We start from the raw sequence: 16,609 nt of genomic DNA, 5'->3' as shown, positions 1-16,609 counted from the left end.
ATATGTTGTAAGGGGATGCCCCTCTGTTGTAAGGAGATGCTACTAGGGGCACACTAGATGTCTTCTTTTTTTGAGAGGGGCACAACCTTTTTCGGTTGAAACACATGAGTAAAAACTTTGAAAACACCATAGCACAAATCAAATTTTTTTAAAAATGGTGCTTGGTTGAAATAAACTAGAACCAAACAATTGCAACTTTTTTGGTTCACAAAGACTGCAAGTTAGACTACTAACTAGAACCAACCTTTTAGCCGAAACAACACGGGACCCAACCATCGGACACGATAGCTTGTGCATAAAAATAGCTCAAATAATTATCAGATGAGTTATCTCAAAAAAGGTGACTGCAGGAAACTTACAATTTGTGAAATAACCTAAAGCCGAAAAGATATATCGATGTCAATGACCGTGTGCACTTTTTTTTGCACTAGCTACACTTCTTTTATCAATGGGCCTGGATATGTTCTATTTGGCCCTGCCTAACTTCTATATGGGCCTGGCCTTTTCGGGCAACTGTGGACGAACCTTTTTTTTCATTTTCTCCCTCTACCACTGAAACTGAAACTGATGACGAACTGAAAAAACGGGGCCGAAACAGAGTGGAGAAGACATGCCGAATTTGTATAGCGCAACACTTTTATTCAAACATCCATATCATTACGATTACAAATGATGCCCAATCTATTCACTTACGACTAATTATCATCACATAAACAAATGCGAGAGCAATTACACAAACATAAAAAAGTCTGGCCATCAGCCCCATCAAATTGCCCTGCTTCTGCAATTCGATGAGTTTCTTCATCTGCTTGTTCAGCTTCTTCAGCTCTGCCGTCACTCCTGCATCCCCCACAGTAGCACCAATGGAATGGGCGCCCCCAATGGAATTTCCAGATCCAGGGGCCCCAGATCCAGACGGGCCCAATCCAAACTTGCCCAACTTCTCCGCCTCCAACGGTAAATCGAGCTCCCCCGATGCACTCTCCAGTTGAATCCGCTCTATGTGAAGGAAATATGCCCTAGAGGCAATAATAAAGTTATTATTTATTTCCTTATATATCATGATAAAAGTTTATTATTCATGCTAGAATTGTATTAACCGGAAACATGATACATGTGTGAATACATAGACAAACAGAGTGTCACTAGTATGCCTCTACTAGACTAGCTTGTTAATCAAAGATGGTTATGTTTCCTAACCATGGACAAAGAGTTGTTATTTGATTAATGGGATCACATCATTAGTTGAATGATCTGATTGACATGACCCATTCCATTAGCTTAGCACCCGATCGTTTAGTATGTTGCTATTGCTTTCTTCATGACTTATACATGTTCCTATGACTATGAGATTATGCAACTCCCGTTTGCCAGAGGAACACTTTGTGTGCTACCAAACGTCACAACGTAACTGGGTGATTATAAAGGAGCTCTACAGGTGTCTCCAAAGGTACATGTTGGGTTGGCGTATTTCGAGATTAGGATTTGTCACTCTGATTGTCGGAGAGGTATCTCTGGGCCCTCTCGGTAATGCACATCACTTAAGCCTTGCAAGCATTGCAACTAATGAGTTAGTTGCGGGATGATGTATTACAGAACGAGTAAAGAGACTTGCCGGTAATGAGATTGAACTAGGTATGGGATACCGACGATCGAATCTCAGGCAAGTAACATACCGATGACAAAGGGAACAACGTATGTTGTTATGCGGTCTGACCGATAAAAGATCTTCGTAGAATATGTAGGAGCAAATATGAGCATCCAGGTTCCACTATTGGTTATTGACCAGAGACGTGTCTCGGTCATGTCTACATTGTTCTCGAACCCGTAGGGTCCACACGCTTAAGGTTACGATGACAGTTATATTATGAGTTTATGCATTTTGATGTACCGAAGGTTGTTCGGAGTCCCGGATGTGATCACGGACATGACGAGGAGTCTCGAAATGGTCGAGACATAAAGATTGATATATTGGAAGCCTATGTTTGGATATCGGAAGTGTTCCGGGTGAAATCAGGATTTTACCGGAATACCGGGAGGTTACCGGAACCCCCCGGGAGGTATATGGGCCTTAGTGGGCCTTAGTGGAAGAAGAGAAGAGGCAGCCAGGGCTGGGCCGCGCGCCCCTCTACCCCTAGTCCGAATAGGACAAGGAGAGAGGGGGCCGGCGCCCCCCTCCTTCTCTCTCTCTCTCTCTCTCTCTCTCTCTCTCTCTCTCTCTCTCTTTTCCCACCCCACGAATCCTATTCCAACTAGGAAAGGGGGGGAGTCCTACTCCCGGAAGGAGTAGGACTCCTCCTGGCGTGCCACCTCTTGGCCGCCCCCCCCCTTTGAGCCTTTATATACGGAGGCACGGGACACCCCTAGGAACACAAGTTGATCCACGTGATCATATTCTTAGCCATGTGCGGTGCCCCCTTCCACCATAGTCCTCGATAATATTGTAGCGGTGCTTAGGCGAAGCCCTGCGATGGTAGTACAGCAAGATCGTCACCACGCCGTCATGCTGACGGAACTCTTCCCCGACACTTTGCTGGATCGGAGTCCGAGGATCGTCATCGAGCTGAACGTGTGCTAGAACTCGGAGGTGACGTAGTTTCAGTGCTTGATCGGTCGGGCCGTGGAGACGTACGACTACATCAACCCAGTTAACGCTTCCGTTGTCGATCTACAAGGGTACGTAGATCACACTCTCCCCCTCTCGTTGCTATGCATCACCATGATCATGCGTGTGCGTAGGAAATTTTTTGAAATTACTACGAAACCCAACAGTGGCATCCGAGCCTAGGTTTTATATGTTGATGTTATATGCACGAGTAGAACACAAGTGAGTTGTGGGCAATATAAGTCATACTGCTTACTAGCATGTCATACTTTGGTTTGGCGGTATTGTTGGACGAAGCGGCCCGGACCGACATTACGCGTACGCTTACGCGAGACCGGTTCTCCCGACGTGCTTTGCACATAGGTGGCTTGCGGGTGACAGTTTCTCCAACTTTAGTTGAACCAAGTGTGGCTACGCCCGGTCCTTGTGAAGGTTAAAACAGCACCAACTTGACAAACTATCGTTGTGGTTTTGATGCGTAGGTAATATTGGTTCTTGCTTAAGCCCGTAGCAGCCACGTAAAACTTGCAACAACAAAGTAGAGGACGTCTAACTTGTTTTTGCAAGGCATGTTGTGATGTGATATGGTCAAGACATGATGCTAAATTTTATTATATGAGATGATCATGTTTTGTAACCGAGTTATCGGCAACTGGCAGGAGCCATATGGTTGTCGCTTTATTGTATGCAATGCAATCGCGCTGTAATGCTTTACTTTATCACTAAGCGGTAGCGATGGTCGTGGAAGCATAAGATTGGTGAGACGACAACGATGCTACGATGGAGATCAAAGTGTCCCGCCGGTGACGATGGTGATCATGACGGTGCTTCGGAGATGGAGATCACAAGCACAAGATGATGATGGCCATATCATATCACTTATATTGATTGCATGTGATGTTTATCTTTTACGCATCTTATCTTGCTTTGATTGACGGTAGCATTATAAGATGATCTCTCACTAAATTATCAAGAAGTGTTCTCCCTGAGTATGCACCATTGCGAAAGTTCTTCGTGCTGAGACACCACGTGATGATCGGGTGTGATAGGCTCTACGTTCAAATACAATGGGTGCAAAACAGTTGCACACGCGGAATACTCAGGTTATACTTGACGAGCCAAGCATATACAGATATGGCCTCGGAACACGGAGACCGAAAGGTCGAGCATGAATCATATAGTAGATATGATCAACATAGTGATGTTCACCAATGAAACTACTCTATCTCATGTGATGATCGGACATGGTTTAGTTGATTTGGATCACGTAATCACTTAGAGGATTAGAGGGATGTCTATCTAAGTGGGAGTTCTTTAAGTAATATGATTAATTGAACCTAAATTTATCATGAACTTAGTACCTGATAGTATCTTGCTTGTTTATGTATGATTGTAGATAAATGGCCCGTGCTGTTGTTCCGTTGAATTTTAATGCGTTCCTTGAGAAAGCAAAGTTGAAAGATGATGGTAGCAATTACATGGACTGGGTCTGTAACTTGAGGAGTATCCTCATTGCTGCACAGAAGAATTACGTCCTGGAAGCACCGCTGGGTGCCAGGCCTGCTGCTGGAGCAACACCAGATGTTGTGAACGTCTGGCAGAGCAAAGCTGATGACTACTCGATAGTTCAGTGTGCCATGCTTTACGGCTTAGAACCGGGACTTCAACGACGTTTTGAACGTCATGGAGCATATGAGATGTTCCAGGAGTTGAAGTTAATATTTCAAGCAAATGCCCGGATTGAGAGATATGAAGTCTTCAATAAGGTCTATAGCTGCAAGATGGAGGAGAACAGTTCTGTCAGTGAGCATATACTCAAAATGTCTGGGTATAATAATCACTTGATTCAAATGGGAGTTAATCTTCCAGATGATTGCGTCATTGACAGAATGCTCCAATCACTACCACCAAGCTACAAGAGCTTCGTGATGAACTATAATATGCAAGGGATGAATAAGACTATTCCCGAGCTCTTTGCAATGCTGAAAGCTGCGGAGGTTGAAATCAAAAAGGAGCATCAAGTGTTGATGGTCAACAAGACCACTAGTTTCAAGAAAAAGGGCAAAGGGAAGAAGAAAGGGAACTTCAAGAAGAACAGCAAGCAAGTTGCTGCTCAAGAGAAGAAACCCAAGTCTGGACCTAAGCCTGAAACTTAGTGCTTCTACTGCAAGCAGACTGGTCACTGGAAGCGGAACTGCCCCAAGTATTTGGCGGATAAGAAGGATGGCAAGGTGAACGAAGGTATATGTGATATACATGTTATTGATGTGTACCTTACTAATGCTCGCAGTAGCACCTGGGTATTTGATACTGGTTCTGTTGCTAATATTTGCAACTCGAAATAGGGACTACGAATTAAGCGAAGATTGGCTAAGGACGAGGTGACGATGCGTGTGGGAAACGGTTCCAAAGTCGATGTGATCGCGGTCGGCACACTACCTCTACATCTACCTTCGGGATTAATATTAGACCTAAATAATTGTTATTTGGTGCCAGCGTTAAGCATGAACATTATATCTGGATCTTGTTTGATGCGAGACGGTTATTCATTTAAATCAGAGAATAATGGTTGTTCTATTTATATGAGTAATATCTTTTATGGTCATGCACCCTTGAAGAGTGGTCTATTCTTATTGAATCTCGATAGTAGTAACACACATATTCATAATGTTGAAACCAAAAGATGCAGAGTTGATAATGATAGTGCAACTTATTTGTGGCACTGCCGTTTAGGTCATATCGGTGTAAAGTGCATGAAGAAACTCCATACTGATGGACTTTTGGAACCACTTGATTATGAATCACTTGGTACTTGCGAACCGTGCCTCATGGGCAAGATGACTAAAACGCCGTTCTTCGGTACTATGGAGAGAGCAACAAATTTGTTGGAAATCATACATACAGATGTATGTGGTCCGATGAATATTGAGGCTCGTGGCGGATATCGTTATTTTCTCACCTTCACAGATGACTTAAGCAGATATGGGTATATCTACTTAATGAAACATAAGTTTGAAACGTTTGAAAAGTTCAAAGAATTTCAGAGTGAAGTTGAAAATCATCCTAACAAGAAAATAAAGTTTCTACGATCTGATCGTGGAGGAGAATATTTGAGTTACGAGTTTGGTGTACATTTGAAACATTGATGAATAGTTTCGCAACTCACGCCACCCGGAACACCACAGCGTAATGGTGTGTCCGAATGTCGTAATCGTACTTTACTAGATATGGTGCGATCTATGATGTCTCTTACTGATTTACCGCTATCGTTTTGGGGTTATGCTTTGGAGACGGCCGCATTCACGTTAAATAGGGTACCATCAAAATCCGTTGAGACGACGCCTTATGAACTATGGTTTGGCAAGAAACCAAAGTTGTCGTTTCTGAAAGTTTGGGGCTGCGATGCTTATGTGAAAAAACTTCAACCTGATAAGCTCGAACCCAAATCGGAGAAATGTGTCTTCATAGGATATCCAAAGGATACTATTGTATACACCTTCTATCACAGATCCGAAGGCAAGACTTTTGTTGCTAAGTTCGGAAACTTTCTGGAGAAGGAGTTTCTCTCGAAAGAAGTGAGTGGGAGGAAAGTAGAACTTGACGAGGTAACTGTACCTGCTCCCTTATTAGAAAGTAGTGTATCACAGAAAACTGTTTCTGTGACACCTACACCAATTAGTGAGGAAGCTAATGATAATGATCATGAAACTTCAGAACAAGATACTACTGAACCTCATAGATCAACCCAGAGTGAGATCCGCACCAGAGTGGTACGGTAATCCTGTTCTGGAAGTCATGCTACTAGATCATGATGAACCTACGAACTATGAAGAAGCGGTGGTGAGCCCAGATTCCGCAAAATGGCTTGAAGCCATGAAATCTGAGATGGGATCCATGTATGAGAACAAAGTGTGGACTTTGGTTGACTTGCCCAATGATCGGCAAGCAATTGAGAATAAATGGATCTTCAAGAAGAAGACTGACGCCGACGGTAATATTACTGTCTACAAAGATCGACTTGTCGCAAAAGGGTTTCGACAAGTTCAAGGGGTTGACTATGATGAGACCTTCTCACCCGTAGCGATGCTTAAGTCTGTCCGAATCATGTTAGCAATTGCCGCATTTTATGATTATGAAATTTGGCAGATGGATGTCAAAACTGCATTCCTGAATGGATTTCTGGAAGAAGAGTTGTATATGATGCAACCAGAAGGTTTTGTCGACCCAAAGGGAGCTAACAAAGTGTGCAAGCTCCAGCGATCCATTTATGGACTGGTGCAAGCCTCTCGGAGTTGGAATAAACGCTTTGATAGTGTGATCAAAGCATTTGGTTTTATACAGACTTTTGGAGAAGCCTGTATTTACAAGAAAGTGAGTGGGAGCTCTATAGCATTTCTGGTATTATATGTGGATGACATATTACTGATTGGAAATGATATAGAATTTCTGGATAGCATAAAGGGATACTTGAATAAGAGTTTTTCAATGAAAGACCTCGGTGAAGCTGCTTACATATTAGGCATAAAGATCTATAGAGATAGATCAAGACGTTTAATTGGACTTTCACAAAGCACATAACTTGACAAGATTTTTGAAGAAGTTCAAAATGGATCAAGCAAAGAAAGGGTTCTTGCCTGTGTTACAAGGTGTGAAGTTGAGTCAAACTCAATGCCCGACCACTGCAGAAGATAGAGAGAAAATGAAAGATGTTCCCTATGCTTCAGCCATAGGCTCTATCATGTATGCAATGATGTGTACCAGACCTGATGTGTGCCTTGCTATAAGTCTAGCAGGGAGGTACCAAAGTAATCCAGGAGTGGATCACTGGACAGCGGTCAAAAACATCCTGAAGTACCTGAAAAGGACTAAGGATATGTTTCTTGTATATGGAGATGACAAAGAGCTAATCATAAACGGTTACGTTGATGCAAGCTTTGACACTGATCCGGACGATTCTAAATCGCAAACCGGATACGTGTTTACATTAAACAGTGGAGCTGTCAGTTGGTGCAGTTCTAAAAAGAGCGTCGTGGCGGGATCTACGTGTGAAGCGGAATACATAGCTGCTTCGGAAGCAGCAAATGAAGGAGTCTGGATGAAGGAGTTCATGTCCGATCTAGGTGTCATACCTAGTGCATCGGGTCCAATGAAAATCTTTTGTGACAATACTGGTGCAATTGCCTTGGCGAAGGAATCCAGATTTCACAAGAGAACCAAGCACATCAAGAGACGGTTCAATTCCATCCGGGATCTAGTCCAGGTGGGAGACATAGAGATTTGCAAGATACATACGGATCTGAATGTTGCAGACCCGTTGACTAAGCCTCTTCCACGAGCAAAACATGATCAGCACCAAGGCTCCATGGGTGTTAGAATCATTACTGTATAATCTAGATTATTGACTCTAGTGCAAGTGGGAGACTGAAGGAAATATGCCCTAGAGGCAATAATAAAGTTATTATTTATTTCCTTATATATCATGATAAAAGTTTATTATTCATGCTAGAATTGTATTAACCGGAAACATGATACATGTGTGAATACATAGACAAACAGAGTGTCACTAGTATGCCTCTACTAGACTAGCTTGTTAATCAAAGATGGTTATGTTTCCTAACCATGGACAAAGAGTTGTTATTTGATTAACGGGATCACATCATTAGTTGAATGATCTGATTGACATGACCCATTCCATTAGCTTAGCACCCGATCGTTTAGTATGTTGCTATTGCTTTCTTCATGACTTATACATGTTCCTATGACTATGAGATTATGCAACTCCCGTTTGCCAGAGGAACACTTTGTGTGCTACCAAACGTCACAACGTAACTGGGTGATTATAAAGGAGCTCTACAGGTGTCTCCAAAGGTACATGTTGGGTTGGCGTATTTCGAGATTAGGATTTGTCACTCTGATTGTCGGAGAGGTATCTCTGGGCCCTCTCGGTAATGCACATCACTTAAGCCTTGCAAGCATTGCAACTAATGAGTTAGTTGCGGGATGATGTATTACAGAACAAGTAAAGAGACTTGCCGGTAACGAGATTGAACTAGGTATGGGATACCGACGATCGAATCTTGGGCAAGTAACATACCAATGACAAAGGGAACAACGTATGTTGTTATGCGGTCTGACCGATAAAAGATCTTCGTAGAATATGTAGGAGCCAATATGAGCATCCAGGTTTCGCTATTGGTTATTGACCGGAGACGTGTCTCGGTCATGTCTACATTGTTCTCGAACCTGTAGGGTCCGCACGCTTAAGGTTACGATGACAGTTATATTATGAGTTTATGCATTTTGATGTACCGAAGGTTGTTCGGAGTCCCGGATATGATCACAGACATGACGAGGAGTCTCGAAATGGTCGAGACATAAAGATTGATATATTGGAAGCCTATGTTTGGATATCAGAAGTGTTCCGAGTGAAATCAGGATTTTACCGGAATACCGGGAGGTTACCGGAACCCCCCGGGAGGTATATGGGCCTTAGTGGGCCTTAGTGGAAGAAGAGAAGAGGCAGCCAGGGCTGGGCCGCGCGCCCCTCCACCCCTAGTCCGAATAGGACAAGGAGAGAGGGGGCCGGCACCCCCTCCTTCTCTCTCTCTCTTTTCCCACCCCACGAATCCTATTCCAACTAGGAAAGGGGGGAGTCCTACTCCCAGAGGGAGTAGGACTCCTCCTGGCGCGCCTCTCCTGGCCGGCCGGCCCCCCTCCCTTGAACCTTTATATACGGAGGTAGGGGCACCCCCTAGAGACACAAGTTGATCCACGTGATCATATTCTTAGCCATGTGCGGTGCCCCCTTCCACCATAGCCCTCGATAATATTGTAGCGGTGCTTAGGCGAAGCCCTGCGACGGTAGTACATCAAGATCGTCACCACGCCGTCGTGCTGACGGAACTCTTCCCCGACACTTTGCTGGATCGGAGTCCGGGGATCGTCATCGAGCTGAACGTGTGCTAGAACTCGGAGGTGCCGTAGTTTCGGTGCTTGATCGGTCGGGCCGTGGAGACGTACGACTACATCAACCCAGTTAACGCTTCCGTTGTCGATCTACAAGGGTACGTAGATCACACTCTCCCCCTCTCGTTGCTATGCATCACCATGATCCTGCGTGTGCGTAGGAATTTTTTTGAAATTACTACGAAACCCAACACTATGTACTCATCTAGCCACTCAAAATGGGAGCATTGCTTCAATTTCTGAAATCGGCAAGATGAACCCTAAATCCCAAATCTGATGAAAAATGGGCAAATATGAAATTGGGAGACAAAAACCAAAATTGGCATATTGAGAAGTAAAATCTCACCTTTCCCTACTCTGGTTTGCTCTCGCATTTCACGAATTCCCGCCCAAGGTTTCCATTCTTGTCGGTCGTTGTGACTAGCCGCTTCAGGGGTGTGGTACGTGGGCATGCAGGGCACCTTGTCATGGGCACTGCGCCATAGCGCGGCCATGAGCGGGGAGAGGTTGAAGCGGAGCTCGACATTGCTAGGTCGCGGCCAAGAACGACGTTGTTGCGCGTCGTCGCCGGAGAAGAAGAACAAAAACGGTCGAGGAGAGGGGAGGATGGGCTCGGGTGCTGCACGGCTCGGGGCACGGCTCGGTGTCCTCTTGTACCAATGCTGGACTGGATAAGTTAGTGGGTCCCACGCTGTGGGTCCCGCTCACCTGACCAATGCTGAGCTGGTAAGTTAGTGGGTCTCATGCTGTGGGTCCCGCTCACGTGATTCGAGTTTTAAACATGTGTCTTTGGATTAGGCAGCAGTGTCGCACGGCGGCTATTTTTTCCAACGCAGATGTCGCATGAGAGCCATTTGAACCAACGATGTCGTATGAGAGACAATTCACACCAAACGACGTCGCATGGGAGCTATTTGCCCGTTACAAACAGCGAAGTACTACACATTTTGAAGTGGAAAGACTACTAGCACTTGTGCACAGCTACTTCAAGAAATCAGAGTGAATGAATCATGTCTTTTAGTACCCTACATGTGCATAGCACAACGAAGCCACAGAGGTCGATGTTACTGTGAGCGCTGCAGAGCTGCTTCAACAGTAAACATCGTCGTGAAGAGGGATGCTATTACGCGCGCGTTAGAACGATCGATTTCCGACAGCGTGTTAGAAACTCAAGTTTCCTTGTAAAGAACTCAGGGTGAGGCTAATTAATCAGGCATAGCGAGCCCCCCACCGGTTGAAATCACGGGGCAGAGTTTTATATATGGAAGGAGACACTAGGCCCCACTATTGAAATCACGGGGTAGAGTTTTATGGATGGTCTGGACATGTGGGTGGGCCCTGCGCCCTTTCCGACAGTGTCGTACGCGCGATACCCAGATCGAGCGTTGCCACGCGCGGCCGCGTATGAGTCTTTTCGCGTCGTGAAATGTACTACGAGGTAATTAAGAGACAAATGTAAAAGACCTCGTCACGTATGAGTCTACTACAAGACTACAAACAAAGGATCAATTTACGCTCACTACAATCCCGGTCGACTCCACGGGCTATGTAGATCCATCTCGACGAAGCTTATCACGTCGATGAAGCCAGCACCTTCTCCCCGGCCACGTTCTTGGACCGGCCGGTCGGACACCACGCCGCCGCTTGCGCTTGGCTTGGTACGCGCCCATCTTCGAAGCTACCACAGCTGCTTCTTCTTGCAGATCCGCTCATGCGCCACGCCATGCATGTCCTCCAGCGCCTTCTCCCACACGGCGTGCGGCACAATCCCGCTCCTCCACACCCCCGGCCGCTGGTATGCTTCTTTGCACAGGACGTGGGCGACCTGGTTGCCCTCGCGGTATATGTGCTGAAGCTGGTACGTCGAGAAATGCTTGAGCAGCGCGCGGATCTCCTGTTGCATGGAAAGCGGTATGCGGGTCTGCGTCTCCTTCCCGGTCAGGAGCTCCACCAGCACCTGGTCGTCGCCTTCCACCACCAGCCCGCCACGGAAGAAACTCATCGCCAGCCGCAGCCCGCAGATCAGTGCTCGCGCCTCCACTATCCCCACCGTCGAGTGCTCCGTCGGCTCGGCAAAGGCGATGAGGACGTGGCCGTTGCAGTCGCGGATGACGCCGCCGATGCTCGCCCGGCCGGACCCGTTGTGGTAGACGGATCCGTCAAAGTTTAGCTTCAACCAACCCATCGGAGGAGCCTCCCACCTCACATGGTGCGGCTCGGATGGAACGAGGCCGACAACGAGGTGGAGCTGAGCGGAGGCGCAAACAGAATCCTGCTACAGAGAGGAGCAAAGGAGGGAGCAAACGAGGCAGGGGCAGCGATGCACGCCATATGCTGCAAGCGATCTTTTTTGTTTTTCTTGCGTCCCGCAAATGAGGAAAACAACCCTAGCTTATGGGAGAGCGAATTTATGGTGCTCGAGGTGGTCGGCCAGTCGAATTCAAATTCGGTTTTGGTTTTACCGCGTGCGTCGACCAGCTCGCATTGCCATCCGATCCCCCGAGCGTGATTCGGCGTCTCGTGGGTCATGGCGCACAACGTGCCCACTTTTTTTTTTACTTCACAACGTGCCTAGGTTAATTGGAGCATCTCTAGCAGATGCGTATAACCTGGGCATTTCCTAAACGGCGCCTGTTGCGCCCATTTCTTCGATTTCCACAAAGCGGCGCACACCCCCTGCGGTCTACTGGGCTCGGCCCGTTTTCTTCTGGCAGTCGATCCTTCTACGCCTTGACTTCTTCTTCTTTCCTTCCGCGTCTCTCCCCCTCTTATCCCCTTCCACATCTCGTCTCCCCCGCGTCTCCGATTTCTAGGGTTTTCGTCTAGCAATCAATCCGTCCCCTGTCTCGCGCGGTGGATCCGTTCCCTGTCTCGCGCCGGTTCACGCGCGAGATCGCGATGGCTTCCGCTGGTTCGTGCTCTTTTCCTCCCTTCCCCCCTTCCTTTAACAGTGATCGTGGATCCGCTCACTAGGGTTTATTTAAAATTAGTGCTCGTCGTTTTTCCGCTCGAATTTGTTTGGGTATGTTTCCTGGCAGGATGCGCACGTTTTTTTGTGTTTGTTAGGATTCGTCCTCCCTTTTTTTGTCGTGGATCCGCCCAGGGGTGGGGTGTGAAGGGAGGGGGGGAGAGGCGGGGCAGGTTGGGGGCGTGAGGTTTGTGGGGATTCGTTCAGTATGATTTTTTCTAGGGTTCATCATGCTGCATTGAACACCGGTCCCTTTAGTTTTTAGATTTTTATGTTTAGTAATCTGACCAACAGATCGTCACAGCCTAGGGTTCATTTTTTAGGAGTGGTTCGTGCTTGTAATAATTTTTTAGGTTGTGAGTCCTACAACAAATTGAAAGGATTATCAGTTATAAAATGTAAATATGTTAAGCACTTTTCGATCTGGGAGGTCAAAGGCTCAAAGGAAAGCTACTAATGCTCGCTGGATCTTTTGTTGACTTTGTGATATGATAGAGGTTCAGGAGTTTATTTGCATGCTCATTGATGCACATTTTTTACCCTGTCAAGTCCAAGTTCTTTGTGTATGTCCCATTTTTTTCTATTAACGAAGAGATCATCAATGTGGATAACAACTACAGAAAACTAGTTCATACATGAACATTCTTTCATGCACTTAATGCTCACTTATTTTTTTTTCATTTTTTTGCTTTGCAGAAGAAGAAGGGATTGGACATGGCAAAGTGAAAGAACAACTTGATTCACAACCAGTCGAGCAAGGTGGTCAGGAACAGCATCAAGAAGTCCAAACGCCAGTACAAGGTGCTCAAGCTGACCCATTTACGCAGCTTCTTTTTTATATAATAAAAAAAACATGCCTACGGGAATGATATGTACTAGTTATTCCATTGGAGGTTTTCTGCTCTAGTTGTTTTTTTCCCCCGTTTTTTTGTATTCTAGTTTTTCTTGTCAATTTTTACTTCCTTCAACCTTAAACATGCCGTATATAATTCCTCCTCTTTTTGGTACAGTCATGTTCATACATAATCATTCCTTAATATGTTACTTTTCTGAGCGTTTTATTTTTCCTTTTTGAATTGATATCTTTTTGGCACATGATTTATTCTAGTTAGTGTTAAATGTTGCTAACTAGGTTTTTCGTTTTTTTATATTTTTGTAGCTGAACAACGTGTCATAGTCATGCACGTTGAAGAACCGGAAAGCGATGAAACATTCCAAGCTCCACCACGAGGTCTTCGGAATGGTCAAGGCGGTATGTTCATCCTGGTTCACTCATAGCTTTAGAGTCAGGTTCTTAGTTTGTCTGATTTGATTTTTTCAAGGCTTAAATTGCATCCAGTGCCGAAGTACTTCGAAAAAGGTGCTGATTTCTTTTGGTTTGTCCTATATTGAGGCAGAATCTCGTTATACTGAAATTTATTTTTTATAATCATCAGCAGAAAAAGCTTGATCAATTAAAAGTTCAAAACACAAGAATTATGTTTAAATCAAACTTTTTTTCTTTTTGATCAGTATCCAGTGCTGTAGTTTTAGGAGTTTTTTTATGCGTTTTCATACTATTTTCTACACTAAATCTTCTTGTCTTCACTGTCTGAATAGTTATTCATTTTAATTTATGCAGCAAGAGTTTATCCTAGGAAGCAATCCCACCTATAAATCTAGGTTGTCAACAATGCGCTTCAGCAAGACAGTGAAAAAGTTCAGTGAGATTCAATTAGGGCACATCAGCAAATACAAAATGGATGCCCTGCTTCACATGCCATATCACCTAAACATACCGATGAATCTCCTTGAGTGGTTAGATCAGCACATTTTTGGTGTTACAGAGCCTTGTTTCAAGCACAAGAACAAAGTCATCAAGATCACTAAAGACATGGTAGACAAGATTTTTGATTTCCCTGGCGGTACTGTTCCTTTTGTATTCAGCAGCAACGATCCTCAAGTGAAAGCAGAAGTTGCTCAGTGAAGAAGCAGGTATGTTGATTATCGGAACAAGATGCCTATCAACAAGATTGAGGAAGTGATGCTAAGTGACGAGAGTGAAGATGGTTTCATCAGGAGCTTCGTTTTCTATTTCATATCATCTATACTCTGCCCAGCGTCATACTGTTTTGGCAACACCAAATTCCTCTTCTCTCTAAGAGATGTGTCTGTAATCCCTTCACTGGACTTTGGGCAATTGGCTTTAGGTTTTATGATTGAAGAATCAGAACGTCATTTCGAAATAATAATGAACAGACCAACACTTGAGGAAATGAACAAGCCTTCCCACATTGGCGGTTGCCTTCCTATTTGGGGGGTAATCCTTTTTCCTTCATTTTTCTTGCTTGTTCTGCTTCTTTTAGATATTTTTACTTCTAAAGTTATTTTGCTTTCGTCATAGTTTTTGTTCGCAATTCCAAACTGACCTGCTTCTTCTTTTCATTTTTTAATAACAGATCATTTATCTGGATTTCGTTGACTTTGATGTCATCGAGAACCACCAGTCAACTATTGATTATTCTCTACCCCGGATCAGCCACATTAAGAATGCTGACTTCCAATACCTAGCTTTGGTTGATAGGAATTATGAGTCTAGGAAAGCGTTTGGAGTACTACCAGTAAGTATCTTTTATTTTCTTCTTTTTGGATTTTTTCTTTGCTTATGTATTCAGCCTTCCTTTCTCGTTTCCGACTAACTTTTAAAATGTTTTTATTCTAAATTTTTTTGTAGATAAGACACATATCTCAAACACCGTATGCAAATGCAGTTCCTATTGGCAACATTGCTGATACTCAACAAGAGGTTTCTTTCTATTTTTTCTTCTTATTTTATGATGCATTCTTTTTCACACAGTTATACTAAACAGCATAGATTTGTTGCATTCCAAAAACGCAGGTCAATTTTCACAGCAATGCCCACGAAACAATCAATGAAAACAACCCAATTAACTTGACCACTCCAGATATCAAGTCAGCAGGAACAAGTTTCACTCCAAAACATGAAATCGATTGTAAAGTGAAGCCAGAGCTGCATTCGAAATTAGAGGTATTTTTTATCTTTTTTTGCCTGTATTGTTTTTTTTCTGACTAATTAGTTTACATCATAATGAAAATACATTTTTCCATTTTCTGATGATTTTTTTTTGCATCAAATTGACACCTCATGTTTAGTTATTTGAAATGCTTTTTCATTTTATTTCCAATGTAAAATACTTATATTTGTACCAATTAGAGGCATGTTTTCTAAAGATAGTCTTTTATATTTTATTATCTTTTTCGTGAGCAGACCCCTGATGTACTTGTCACCAAGCAAGACCCCGTTGCACCAAAAGCTGAGAACAATGTGAAGGTTGAGGTTACCACCCAGCTTAATTTTTCTGCTTTCCTGATACAAGGATTATTTACTTTCTGGACATACTATCCATGAAATCCCAAGCATTCCTTTTTGATCAGCCATATTTTTTTCTATACTACATTTGTTGTACTGAGACATTCTTAACCTCGCCAGGAAGAGTTGGACCCAATAACTGAAATAAACCAAAGGAGTCTTGTTCTCATCAGTTCTAGCTTATCAAATGAAAGAGCGAAGCATTACAGTAGCACTCCAATCATAATTGATGACTCTCCTTTCACGCCTTGTGCACCTACCAGTGAAGAGAGACCATTTGGTGAGGCTAATTCTAACACAGGAATATACATAGACATGGGCGTTGCTCTTCAATCAGGTTTTAGCTTTTTGCCCTTTTTTTCACTTGTCTTGCTTTGCAATTATCTAAGTTTGCCTTTTTCTCATTTCTCTAGCCCATTTTTTTCAAACGACGATTGGCCTAACATTTTTTCGCTGTTCAAATGTCACACACAGGTTCATCTAGGACCAATGATGCACAAGCTGGATCAAGCACAGGCCCAAATACCATTGAGAAGAAGAATAGGAAAAAGAGAGCAGCTAAAGTGCAATATCCTGATGAACCAAAGAGGCTGAAAATCCCTCGAGAGGTGGATTTGTTTTTCACCAAATTTCTGAGGAAGCCAATCTTCAAAGAATAGTAAATTTTTCTCTTTCACTCTTAAGTGCATTCTTTTTTTGG

The 16,609-nt window shown here is 44.0% G+C and overlaps 1 protein-coding gene across 4 annotated transcripts in view; it reads left to right on the top strand.

The window, feature by feature from the left end:
- The first annotated feature begins 12,234 nt into the window (after positions 1-12,234).
- The window catches only part of LOC119301262, a 6,437-nt gene continuing 2,062 nt past the window's right edge, over positions 12,235-16,609 (top strand). Inside the window, exons 1-10 of one of the 4 annotated variants that reach the window (XM_037578208.1) lie at positions 12,235-12,482; positions 13,236-13,340; positions 13,699-13,791; positions 14,161-14,838; positions 14,978-15,139; positions 15,253-15,324; positions 15,394-15,567; positions 15,808-15,876; positions 16,030-16,189; positions 16,384-16,567. In XM_037578208.1, the coding sequence (XP_037434105.1) occupies positions 14,536-14,838; positions 14,978-15,139; positions 15,253-15,324; positions 15,394-15,567; positions 15,808-15,876; positions 16,030-16,189; positions 16,384-16,567 (1,124 nt within the window). In that variant the 5' untranslated portion in view covers positions 12,235-12,482; positions 13,236-13,340; positions 13,699-13,791; positions 14,161-14,535. Of the gene's footprint in view, positions 12,483-13,235; positions 13,341-13,698; positions 13,792-14,160; positions 14,839-14,977; positions 15,140-15,252; positions 15,325-15,393; positions 15,568-15,807; positions 15,877-16,029; positions 16,247-16,383; positions 16,568-16,609 lie in introns of all 4 variants that reach the window. The other 3 variants (XM_037578205.1, XM_037578207.1, XM_037578206.1) reach the window with 3 other exon arrangements.

This window comes from Triticum dicoccoides, chromosome 5A (genome assembly GCF_002162155.2).
Source record: "Triticum dicoccoides isolate Atlit2015 ecotype Zavitan chromosome 5A, WEW_v2.0, whole genome shotgun sequence".
In the NCBI taxonomy this organism is placed as follows: Eukaryota; Viridiplantae; Streptophyta; class Magnoliopsida; order Poales; family Poaceae; genus Triticum; species Triticum dicoccoides.
Note: the sequence above shows the minus strand (reverse complement) of the source record. Positions and strands in the feature narration are given on the sequence as shown.